The sequence below is a fragment of the Papilio polytes genome, unplaced genomic scaffold (assembly GCF_000836215.1).
Source record: "Papilio polytes unplaced genomic scaffold, Ppol_1.0 DF824269.1, whole genome shotgun sequence".
In the NCBI taxonomy this organism is placed as follows: Eukaryota; Metazoa; Arthropoda; class Insecta; order Lepidoptera; family Papilionidae; genus Papilio; species Papilio polytes.
In genome coordinates this window covers 4,737,864-4,749,567 of record NW_013524935.1, presented here as the reverse complement: position 1 = coordinate 4,749,567, position 11,704 = coordinate 4,737,864, and the positions used below count along the sequence as shown (strand labels likewise).

At 37.9% G+C, this 11,704-nt stretch overlaps 1 protein-coding gene across 1 annotated transcript in view; it reads right to left on the bottom strand.

Moving 5' to 3' along the window:
- The window catches only part of LOC106105984 (LIM domain kinase 1), an 18,612-nt gene extending 7,056 nt beyond the window's left edge, over window positions 1-11,556 (bottom strand). The window contains exons 1-16 of the mRNA XM_013286506.1: window positions 11,445-11,556; window positions 9,341-9,431; window positions 8,598-8,712; window positions 8,004-8,134; window positions 7,416-7,556; window positions 6,591-6,677; window positions 5,695-5,812; window positions 5,172-5,515; window positions 4,763-4,877; window positions 4,234-4,362; window positions 3,280-3,405; window positions 2,987-3,118; window positions 2,369-2,485; window positions 1,689-1,787; window positions 963-1,123; window positions 142-427 (exon numbers count right to left, since the gene is read on the bottom strand). Of these exons, the coding sequence (XP_013141960.1) occupies window positions 142-427; window positions 963-1,123; window positions 1,689-1,787; window positions 2,369-2,485; window positions 2,987-3,118; window positions 3,280-3,405; window positions 4,234-4,362; window positions 4,763-4,877; window positions 5,172-5,515; window positions 5,695-5,812; window positions 6,591-6,677; window positions 7,416-7,556; window positions 8,004-8,134; window positions 8,598-8,712; window positions 9,341-9,431; window positions 11,445-11,466 (2,214 nt within the window). The 5' untranslated portion in view covers window positions 11,467-11,556. The remainder of the gene's footprint in view (window positions 1-141; window positions 428-962; window positions 1,124-1,688; window positions 1,788-2,368; window positions 2,486-2,986; window positions 3,119-3,279; window positions 3,406-4,233; window positions 4,363-4,762; window positions 4,878-5,171; window positions 5,516-5,694; window positions 5,813-6,590; window positions 6,678-7,415; window positions 7,557-8,003; window positions 8,135-8,597; window positions 8,713-9,340; window positions 9,432-11,444) is intronic.
- Window positions 11,557-11,704: the final 148 nt, after the last annotated feature.

Sequence of the window (11,704 nt, the reverse complement as noted above, 5' to 3'; positions counted from 1 at the left end):
TAGCTTTGTTTAATGCACTATAACTTTATTGTTTAGCAAACTTTATATAAGGACTCTGAGACACAACTTAATAGTTTGACAGCCAACTGACAACTAATTGATTATAGTAGATTATAAATATTAAAAGATGTTGGTACCAACCTTCAAAACTCCTTCCGCAAAATCCCCAGTGGGCGTGCCGCTGGGGGAGCAATGCCTGCAGGCGGGGCAAATGGGGCAGGAGTCACTATTGGGGCAGAAGATGCCGCAGTCGTTGTGTGGGCAGGCCTCGGGCGTGGCGTGCCCGGGCCCGGCAGCCCCCCGGCGCGCCCCCCTCGCCCCCCGCGCGTACTGCTCGATGTCCGCCAGCAGCGTGGGGGGCGGCGGGCCGGGGGACAGGTGCAGCACCAGGCTCTCTAGCCATATCTCCATCACTTCGAATGGGGGCCTGGGAAATTTCACACTAGGAGTTATATCAGAATTTAAAGCCTATAAACATTCCCACATCCATCAGTTACCTTCCTGTGAAAGTTTTCGAGATTACGAGAAACAAATATACTCTTACTATACATAGATAAAAATTAACTGTAACTCAAATACAATCATGGTCATGAAATACGATTTCTTCTATTTTGTTTATGTAAAGATTTTACAAAAAAAAAATACTGACACGTGTTTTTACCTAAATACAGATATAAAAAAAGTATAAAAATATAAAAGTTTTCACTTGAAGCCATATGAAGAGTACATAAAATTACAGAAATTGGTAAATTAGCCAATTTTCTACATACTAGCTGTTGCTCGCGACTTCATCTGCGTGAGTTAAACAATTATAAAAATATAGCCTATATTTCAAAATGATAACGTAGCTTCAAGAATAGTGAAAGAATCATTGAAACCTGCCTAGTAGATTTTAGGTTATTTTAATACATACAAAAATACAAATCTCTCCTCTTTATACTATTAGCATAGGTAACAAATACCTGGTATCAGGGTCCAGCTGGCAGGCGAGGAAGGCCACCCTGTAGAAGGGCTCGGGGCAGGCGCTGGGCTTGCAGAACTTCTCCACAAATAATCCTTCATTCAGGCCAAAGTCGCTGCGTCGAGGTAAAAAGTCCGGATCCGCTGATACTCGCCCGATTATCTAAAGTCAAGTAAAGTCTGCTACACACGCTTAGTTTTTAAAAACAGACCGATCGTTCAAATAAATCTAACAAAACTGAGCACTAAGCGATAAATTTCTCTAAATGTCCCATGTTGGCGTCGTTTATGCCGCGCACTAACAGATGGCGCTGTGGCGAGACCGTGTTGTATTAACACACGATGTTGAGAAGAATGTCTCGCCACACATATACTTTCCGGGTGCCCGAGACTGTGTGGTGTTTTTGGTAGTAGTTCTCTCCGTTCGCATTGTTGTTGGTGTTTTGTACTTTTCGTTCGTTCGTTTACTTGTTCAATTTTAAACAAAGTTTTGTAGGATTACAAACAGAAACAGAGATTTGGTCAGATAGAACTAGATTGTGTAGGGGGCTTTAGATTTATATGAACCACCATATTGTTCAGATAAACTGCTAGATAAAAGAGTGTGTGTGAAACGGGCTTTAAATTTATCTAAACGATATGACTTTTCTGATAAAGTTAGCATTGATTGGCTTAACGATTAGTAAATTAAAATGAGAATTATTTGAATTTCGGTAATAACAACTGACCTCGCACAATATAATGCCGAATGAGAAGACGTCCACCTTCTCATCGTACACGTTTCCGTTCATCATCTCCGGAGCCATCCAGTAAGGGTTGCCCACCACCTGCACAAGACGCAGAAAATCAAATACTAGAAAAGATATAGGACATGGACTCGAAAGGTGGGGTAGTTGCAAAAAAATCACGAAGAAGTAGGTTTCGGGTTCTCCAAGGAACATATCGGAACTTAGTGAAGTTAGTGGAGAGAGCAGTGTAGAAGCAGTATGAAAGCGGATTATTCCTAACCGTCACCCCGCGCTGGCCCCACGTCGTAACCGTCCCACCATTTGCGAAGAGGGGACGGTTGGAATTTATTATATTTCATAACGGTTCCATGTCTCCTTAGCGGTGATAGTGAAACTAAAAGGTGGGACGGATGAAATTTATTATTCTTACGTGGGGACGGCGGGGTGACGATTTTTTTTATTGTCTTTATTTGAAACACATATGCAACACTAAGACGCAAACGGATAAACATGAACAAACAATAATTATAGTAATAAAAATTAATTATTATTAACGCAAGGCCCCGGCACCAGAGTCCCGTAGCGATTGGATACTTGGGTGTAACTGCTATTGGGCACGGGGTGACGGTTGGGAATGATCCGTGGAAGCAGTGTGAGAGTAGTGAGAGCTGTGTACTCGCCGTGTAGCGCTTCCTGCGCAGCGCGGCGTGCGCGTGGTGCGCGCGCGGCAGCGAGCTGCTGGCGGTGCGCTGCACAATGCGCGCCAGACCGAAGTCCGCCACTATCACTGTCTGGTCCTGACACAGTACATTTACATCATTACGTCCCCACTGAAGGACTCGGAGCCTACCCTAAGTAAGGACTAGGTCATAGTCTACACGCTGCACTGCGGGACTTCACACATATCTTTGAATTTCTTCGCCTATATGGGCATCAAGGTGTTTTCCTCCATCAGTACAGTACATTTATCACCAAATACTATCAATTACCAAACTATAATGTTAAGAAATTGGTGCAACACTAGATCAGCATACACGTCCCGTCTCTATGACATCTCTTAATGTAACAAGTAATAAGGAAAGCGCGCTATCCTGGCGGCAGTCCCACTGTCCCACCAAATTGTAAATTGTCTGATAACAATCCGACGTGTATTTGATGGAAATATCGGATTTTATTACAGTGACGTCATTTTTAAGCTATCTGAGCCTCTATCAGCCACTACTGGGAAAAGCCGTTAAACTCCAAGATCCATTGAAATTTTTAATTAGAGCGTTTCAGAATTGGGCCGTTATATTTACCTCCCTGACGAGACAGTTGTGTGAGTTGAGGTCCCTGTGGATGACGTTCATGCGGTGCAGGTAGCCCAGCCCCGCCGCCACGTCCCGCGCCAGCCGCGCGCGCTCCGCCCAGCACAGCACGCGCGACCTGTCCTACATACATACATACATACATACATACATACATACATATACAAAAACTAGCTTTCGCCCGCGGCTCTGGCATATTAGTAAATTAACAAAAATCTACTAAAAACTTACAAATAAAAGATTTACTATGAGCTTATAATTAACATGAATTTTAATTAAATTACCTGTAACAATTGATGCAGAGTCCCTCCGGCCACGTATTCCGTGACGAGATGCAGCCTCTTGTCTTTATACAGCACGCCCACGAACCGCAGCACGTTGGGGTGCTGCAGAGATCTCAGCACCGCCACCTGCAAATCGTTATTATTTGAGGACAAATGTATAATTTTTTTTATAACATAAGGTGGCAAACGAGCAAGAGGCCACCTGAATCCACCACAAATGGAAAGCGACTGCTGCCCATAGACATCCGCAATCGCAGATGCGTTGCCTACCCTATCTGACGGAGAAGACGCACATAAAGAGGATATTTCCCCTTCCTATGCATCTCATCCATCGTCAAATCCACTTCCCCTTCCCATCCCCTTATAAGAAAAGGGTGGTAAAGAAAAAGGGACTTAAATTAGGCCTCCGGCACCACACTCATCAGACGAAACACGGAATTGCTTCCACTTCACGCCTGTTTTCTGTATGGTCGTGGTATTACTGGGGGCGAACCAGCCCTGCAGTGCTAAGATGTTAAAGCGGCCACTACCACTGTCAAATATTTAATACGGTCATCTTATACGTCATTATAAAAAACGTAAAAAGAACCCATGTTACTCAGTGCTAACATCGATTTTTAATGGTGAAAGAATTTTTGAAATCGGTCCAGTAGTTTTTGAGTTATTTCAAGACATACAAAAATACAAATCTTTTCTCTTTATAATATTAGTATACATAATGTATTATTGAAAAAATATAGTGTGATTGCTGAAATCCTAATAACCGAGAAGTGTGTTTACGCTTATTATGTATAGTAGATAGATTTCATGCATATAATACGTAATATATACGTATAATACGTAACATGCGTACACGTGTGCGTAACATGCGTACAAAAGTACGTAACATGCGTACACGTGTGCGTAACATGCGTACAAATGTACGTAACATGCGTACACGTGTGCGTAACATACCTCCTTAAGGAAGTTCCTCTGTGCGTCTTCATCAACGCGGTAGAGTTGCTTCAGCACCATCACCTCGTTGGTGTCTCTGTGCGTCACCTTGTACACCTGCCCGAAGAACCCTGAACCCAACAGCTCACCCTGAAAATCAAATAAATTCACCATTAAAATTTAATTTCCTATATTTATCCGCGACTTTGGATAGAATAAAAAAAACAAGTTAGTAACGTCTATGTGTTTTTCAGACTATGTTTTACACCTATGCTAAATTTCATGGTTATCTGTTCAGTGGTTTAGGCTACAAACTCTAACATTCATCAATCCAAACTTTCGCATTAATAAAAGTAAGAAGTAAGATTTTTAAGACTAATTGTTGCTCGCGACTTCGTCTACTTGACATTTAAATGCTTTTGATTTCTATCAACACATACAAAAATACAGATCTTTCCTTTCTATAATATTAGTATAGTTTGTATACTAAGATACTAAGGTCTGTTTTAAGGTCTTTAAAGATAGAGAGATAAGAAACTAACAAACTTACTTGCAATAAATCTGAGGCTCGGAACACTTTCTGTCCTTGCGCGGGTTCTGCTCTGAAGGAGCGCGCGCGGCTCAGGTCGCACAGCACCCCGCTGGCTTCCGGAACATCCACACTACTGTAATATATTAAATCATCATCATCATCACCATCATCATCATCACCAGCCGTCCAAGTCCACCGACACGTCCGTCCATATCTTTGAATTTCTTCGCAGATATGTGCATCACGATGTTTTCCTTCACCGAAAGAACGTCAGGTAAATTACGTATATATGAAATTCTAAAATCACAGTACAGAGGGGTTCTGACTCCAGACTAATTCAAGTCAAGTGCTCAAACCCCTGAGCCATCGACGCTCTTGCCAAATTTAACCAAACACTAACATTAAAAACAAAACTAAAATTACTCACACATCAAGTAACTTAGACATACTACTACTCCTTTCTTTATCTCCTAAAAGTGGAGAAGAAGGCGTTTGCCGTCTTTTTATCACTCTCTTCCCACCATCTTCTCCCTTCCTTTTAAACAGTCTCTCTTTTTTTGTTCCTTCGTCGTCTCTTAACGTTCTTTGGTCATCAATGGAATGTCTACTGGGAATGTGTTTTTTTAAGTCTTCTTTGTGTATCTTTCTTTCAATGGGCGATTTCCCTTCGAGTTTCGGTCGATCATCGCAGTCTATATGTCTGTCTGTCTGTGTGTTTGTTGAAGATCCTCTAATCATATTTAAGGTGTCAGGATTGTGTTCTATCGTTAACTGTAAGAGAAATAGCCAAGATAAAATTCTAATATCCGGCTCGAAGGACCATTATGATAACTGAAAATCTAAAGGTAAACGTTTGTTACAAATTAATACAAATTTATCTTAATCTTTTAAATGTAACGTAACTTTCTGTACCGGTATGAACCAGATCAAACCAGTTTCTACCAAAGTACCTGGACCACGGCGTCAGGATCGAAGTCAGGGATGTTGCAGCCGCGGACCGGAGCCCCGTTGATCTCCAGCACGCGGTCTCCAATGTGTAAAGTTAACACACCGCAGCTCGAATCGATTCTATTCATAGATATGTTAAAATTTCTTTTATACATTAACCTTTTAACTGCTGTCAATCTGTTAATTTTTTTTTGTTAGATTAAGAGCGTGTGTTTGAGAAAACTATCGCACAACTGTTAAGTCTTTGATTCCTATGAGCTATGGAGGTGCACTACTCGATTTTGAGTTGTGCAACTAAACAGTTGTGGCTGCAAAACAATCACATAACAGTCGTGCGATAGTTTATTCAAAGGTGTGCAGGGTCTTTTTGACCGACTTCCCAAAAGAAGGAGGTACTCAATTCATCTGTATGTTTTTTTTTTATCTGTCAAACTAAATCACTGCAAACTACATATAAGATAAGCAAATGCACATGGAATTCTAATATTAAATTGCCAACTATTAAATTTTAATTGACTGAAAGACTCAATTCCAATTAAGTGCCACATCGCTACCCAAGAAGCAATCATGCATAATTAAAATCACACTTAAGACTAACGCAATAAGGTTCAAAACAGATACATTGCAAAAGCAGGGACAAGCAGACATATAAAATACCATCTTCATCTTAACTGTACTGAGATTTGCTTTTAGCTGGAAAAAAAATTAAAAGAAGAGCTACACAACAAACCATGCTACTTCTAGAAGAGTCTATTTCACCTACAAATCCATAATATGCTGTTAGAAAATTCTACGTCTATTTCGAATCCATATATCATATCTAGAATGTTCTGCCGTTACTAGAAGGATCCATGTGTAGTATTCCATGCATTCTAGAAGTTTCTATCGTAGTTAGTACCTATGGCAGGTGAGCTGTATGCAGACGGAGACCGCGGCGCGGAGCAGCGCGCGCGCCAACGCGGACAGCTTGCTGGCGCATCGCCCGCTATGTTAATATCGACGTTATTGACTATAGCGTAAGGTTCACTTTGATTTGTGCATAATGATATGACGTCACAATTTGTATGGTGTACAAAAATGTTACAGGAAATAGACGATTTAAGTATAGAGAGTATTTATGTCGCTAACTGTACATTGTAAAATGTAAAGCCTTAGCGTCATATTCATCATATAATTATACACGTATGCCTATGTTAGTGCAATTTTAACATGTAAACATTTAAATTAACGATATATGAAAACAGATTAAATGTTGAATTTAAACCCGATTTGTTTAAACAAATGACATAAAAAAAATTGCCTCAAAAACGAAAATGAAGTGCAAATTGATATTTTGCTGTACAATATACAGTGTGTTATGTAATAATGTTAACAATATTATTATATATATGTTATAAGTACAGGTCGGAGTAGGTAGATTAAAGGTCGTGGGCGTCAAATGTAAAGGATAGTATGGATATGCCTCCGAAATATTTATTGTGATATTTGTTCCGGAATTTCGAAATTAGCATTTAAATAATTCATTGTATTATTAATAAGCAATTTTGTTAACCTATCTGTACGTTTTTATTATATTTTATTCCATAATTCAAATCCCGGATTTTTTTCTGATACTACCCGTACATTATGGTTAAGATGGCATGTCCATATTATATCTTGTGGCAAGTATATAAAATCTACCTACTCCGAGCACTTGTTATGTTATACAGGGGATGTGACTGACTGTGCTATGGCGAGGGCGGGGGCGGGGGCGGGTGCTGCGGGTGCTGCGGGTGCGAGGCGCAGCGCACGTCGCGGTAGTCGCAGCACGTGGATAGCGTGCGCGTCACGTGGCCCGCGCATCGCCGCCCCGCAACACGCACCACTATTACGTCATACTATTATTAAAACTGTGGTGTGGACACTCTTTTTTTTACTAATATAAATGCCCAAGTTAGAGTTTGTAGCCTTGCTGAACGGATCTCGATGAAATTTGGCTTGAATTTACAAGTAGAACACATACGCATTTTATTTTTTTTTTAATTCCACGCAGACAGAGTCTCGGTCGAAAGCTACTAGCTGTAGTAATATGCATGACTTTTTGTGAATAAAAATAAATAAATAGTAAGAATGTATGGAGAGTAGTAGCCATGTATGTATAGTCTAATTCTTACACGCATACTATACTAAAATCATAGAGCTATGTCTAATAAAGACAAGGCAAGTTAAGAGGAATCTGTAAAACAAAAAATATTCATCTTAAATTTTTTTTCTTAATTTCACGCAGTTACCGAGGTAATTTAGGAATCTAGTAAAAATAAGTAATACTAACCAGTACAAATGCGATCTTTCTAACAGCGCGTATGGCTCGCCGTCCTCCACGTGTGCGCCGCACGCCGCGCACGCGAAGCACTCCGGGTGGAAGCGGTGCTCGCCCGCCAACATCACCGGCCCCGTTATCACCTGCACACACATTCATACTCTGACCTTACATAGTTTCATCTCTTTTCTTCTCTTTCAAAACAACAGAGATAACACCAACAGTGGCAAAACATTGAATCACGGCACTTACTCTTACTGATATTATAAATATTTGTTAAAGAGTTCAGAGAGAGATGCAGAGTATAATCTGGAAGAAAACAACTAACAGGCCTTTTGTTTTTTTTTTTAATTCCACGCGAATGGAGTCGCAGGCGAAAGCTAGTGTAAATATTTTGTTAACGTCATCGACCAAATTTGTAGAGCAGAGTCTTTAGCATTCATACGATGTCGATGATTTTACGAGTTCTAAAAATGTTAATTTTTTATTTTAATATTCAGTCTTAACCTCTACATTTAATTGTCAGATATTTATATGAAAACGAATTATATTTTTTTCTATTTTTTGAACACCCTGTAAACATAAACGAAGAGTATTGATAGTAACCTGTGCGCATTGCTGGCAGTTGTCTCCGTAGCGAGACCAGTAGTCATTCTGACAGAACAACAGGCCCGCCTTCTCGAAGTACCACGTGGATAACGACGCATCGCAAACCGAGCACCTGCAAATAGTAAAAGTCTTAATTTCTTTCGTATATCTGTTATAAATGTGAATATTTGGATGAATGGATGTTCTATCTATACTATTATAATAAAGCGTAAACACACACTTCTTTGTTGCCTAAGATGTCAGTAATTACAGCATGTTTTTGAATAATTCTTTTTTTAATAAAAAGCCATACTTACGTCACGCTTTATGCTATATTTTGGATAAAAGCCCTAATGTGGGAAAGAGATCATAAGTTGCTGCCAACATCAAGGAAGCAAGGTTAGCATGGTTTGTCATAATGACATTGTCATGTCAGTTTGACATTTGCAATTGATAATTTGACACATGTAAACAATAAAATAGAATTTTCATAATTTCATGCGGATGAAGCCGCACGGGAACAGCCAGTCCTTATAAGGTGCTTAATGCAAGCTCAAAATAGTGGAATTCTTGTGTTGAATTAATTTCAAAACACCAGGCAATATTGAGGAAAAATATGGTACTTTTGTTACATTATAAAGAGATTTAATAAAGAACTTGATTTCATGCTGTAAGGCCAGGATTTAAATATTTTTAAAATACCAGGTAAAAATAGATCGCTTAGTTGTTTGTCTTAAAATTTAAATTATCAAAGTGATTACCTAAAGCAGTCTTTGTGCCAGTCCTGTCCCAACGCCGAGATATATTCATCTTCACCAATATCATTAAGGCACCCTGCGCATTTGAGGGATTCTGTAACAATAAGCATGTAGATATTAAAAATGTGTTTATTATTATTGTGTAATCATGTTTATCCGACTGTGTTGTAATCTTACTAATATTATAAATGCGAAAGTTTAGATGGATGGATGTTTGTTAGCGTTTGTAGCCTAAACGGCTGAACGGATCTCTATGAAATTAGGCACAGGTTTAGAGCATAGTCTGGAAAAACACGTAGGCTACTTTTTATCCCGAGAATAGTTACGGTTCCCGTGGGAATTATTAATTTAGTATTTTAATGTTTACTCGATCATTCTACAACGGTTCAACATATCTCATTGAAATTTGGCACAGATAAAACAAAGTCTGGAGTACACATGGGATAAGCTTCCTTCCCGAGAAATGTTCGTAGCCGACGGATACGTAGCTTTTTCTAATTTATATAGTTTGTATGTTTTCTAATACCACACGGTCGAAGTCGCGGGCAACAGCTCGTATTGCATATGTGTAAAAAATAAATGCAATAAAAAAAGATATTAAAAAAATATGCTCAGGGGTTCTGAACCCTTATTGTTGTATACTTAATATACAAAGGTAAAGGAAGAGCAAAGTGTGGCTGGATTGTATGAAAGAGGAAGTGGATTCAGTTAGATGGCCGTTAGATATGTATGGTGTAGCACTGTGCCGACCCTCCATAGTGACAAGGGCAAGTTGATGATTGATAAAATGATGTATGGGCAATGCATATAATGAAAATCTAATAATTAAATTTAGTTCCTGCCCATCCACAAAGCATTTATTCTGGTAATCTCCAAAACAGTTAGTAGTATGAATGTATAAATGTGAATGAATAAGAAATATACATTGATCTGATTTTTTTTAATAAGTTATGAATGAATTGGTTTTTTCCTTCCTTTATGGGCACTAACAGATTTTTTTGTCACTACATAATGTGTCATTATATAACAAAATTACCTGTTAGTCAGACATAATAATACTAAGCTATTGTAGTTAAGTTCAATCTATAATGACAATTGCATTTAAAATATTAATCATACTAATATAATTAATGTGTAAATTTGAATGAATTTTTATTAGAATTTATGTCCATGGTGGTTCAACATATCTTGATGAAATTTGGCACAGATGTAGAAGTCCGGAAGAACACATAAGCTTTTAATATGTTTATGTCATATTTCTGAGGGAGCAAGTACAGGTTAAAGCTAGTCAACTATATTTCAAAATGGCTTTAAGTTCATATCTTATTTACTACTGCCATTTGTATTTTTAATTTTACTTAAAACTTGACTTATGTTGAAGCATTCTAAATCAAATTATTTATTAAGCACTGTAAAGTTTACAGTGCTTAATTCATTTACAGGTTACAGTTATTTACTTAGAAGCTAATTAAGCTACCAAGTTATCTTCTACCATAAAATCAATCAATGGTTTTTCATTAAAATTTTATTTAAATAAATGGCAATTGTTATAATAATGAATCATGCATAAGTCATACATTCTATATATTTCATGTTACTAAGTTCACTAAGTTATGCTAAAGCTTGCTGACTAAGTGGAAGACTCACATCTAAGTTATGTTTTGTGATTATGTGTTGCTATGTCGAACATAACAAGCACTGGTAATAACAAAAGCATTATTAGCTGATTCTGAGTAAATTAAAGTTTTGTTTAATCACATTTGTTTAAAATAACAAGGAGATGTCAGATTTTAATTGATTTTTTTCTTAAGGGTTATATTTATACACAATGGAAAAACAAAAAACGCGGAAGTAAATTGGGTACTTGCTCGGTTTTAATATTGCTAATTTTATGAATCGAATGTCAACTTACACAAATTTGCTCGTAATATTTATAGTTAGCAATAACAATTAGCACTACAAATTCATCGTAATAGGCAAGTCTAGTCTAAACAAAAGGTAATTCTCAGTATAAAACAAGTATCGCCCACTCAAAATAATTGCAAGTTTATAGATGTTATTACATTGTAATATATCTGAATAGTTGGGATTAGAAAATGAACCTTACCATTCACATTCGATTCCTCCATTTCATTTCAAAAGCTCGGTTTTAATACAATAATAAATAAAAATTATATTAGACTCCTATCCATGATTGTGGCGAATGACGTAAATCGTAAATTGACATAAGTCATAAACTTAACTAAAAAATAAAAATAGAGAATACAGCAAAGACAATAGACCATAGAGTAGTGTTTATGACTAATATCAACAGATTATAAAACAAACACTATGTTTTTATAGATTGAAATCTTTTAACATAAATAT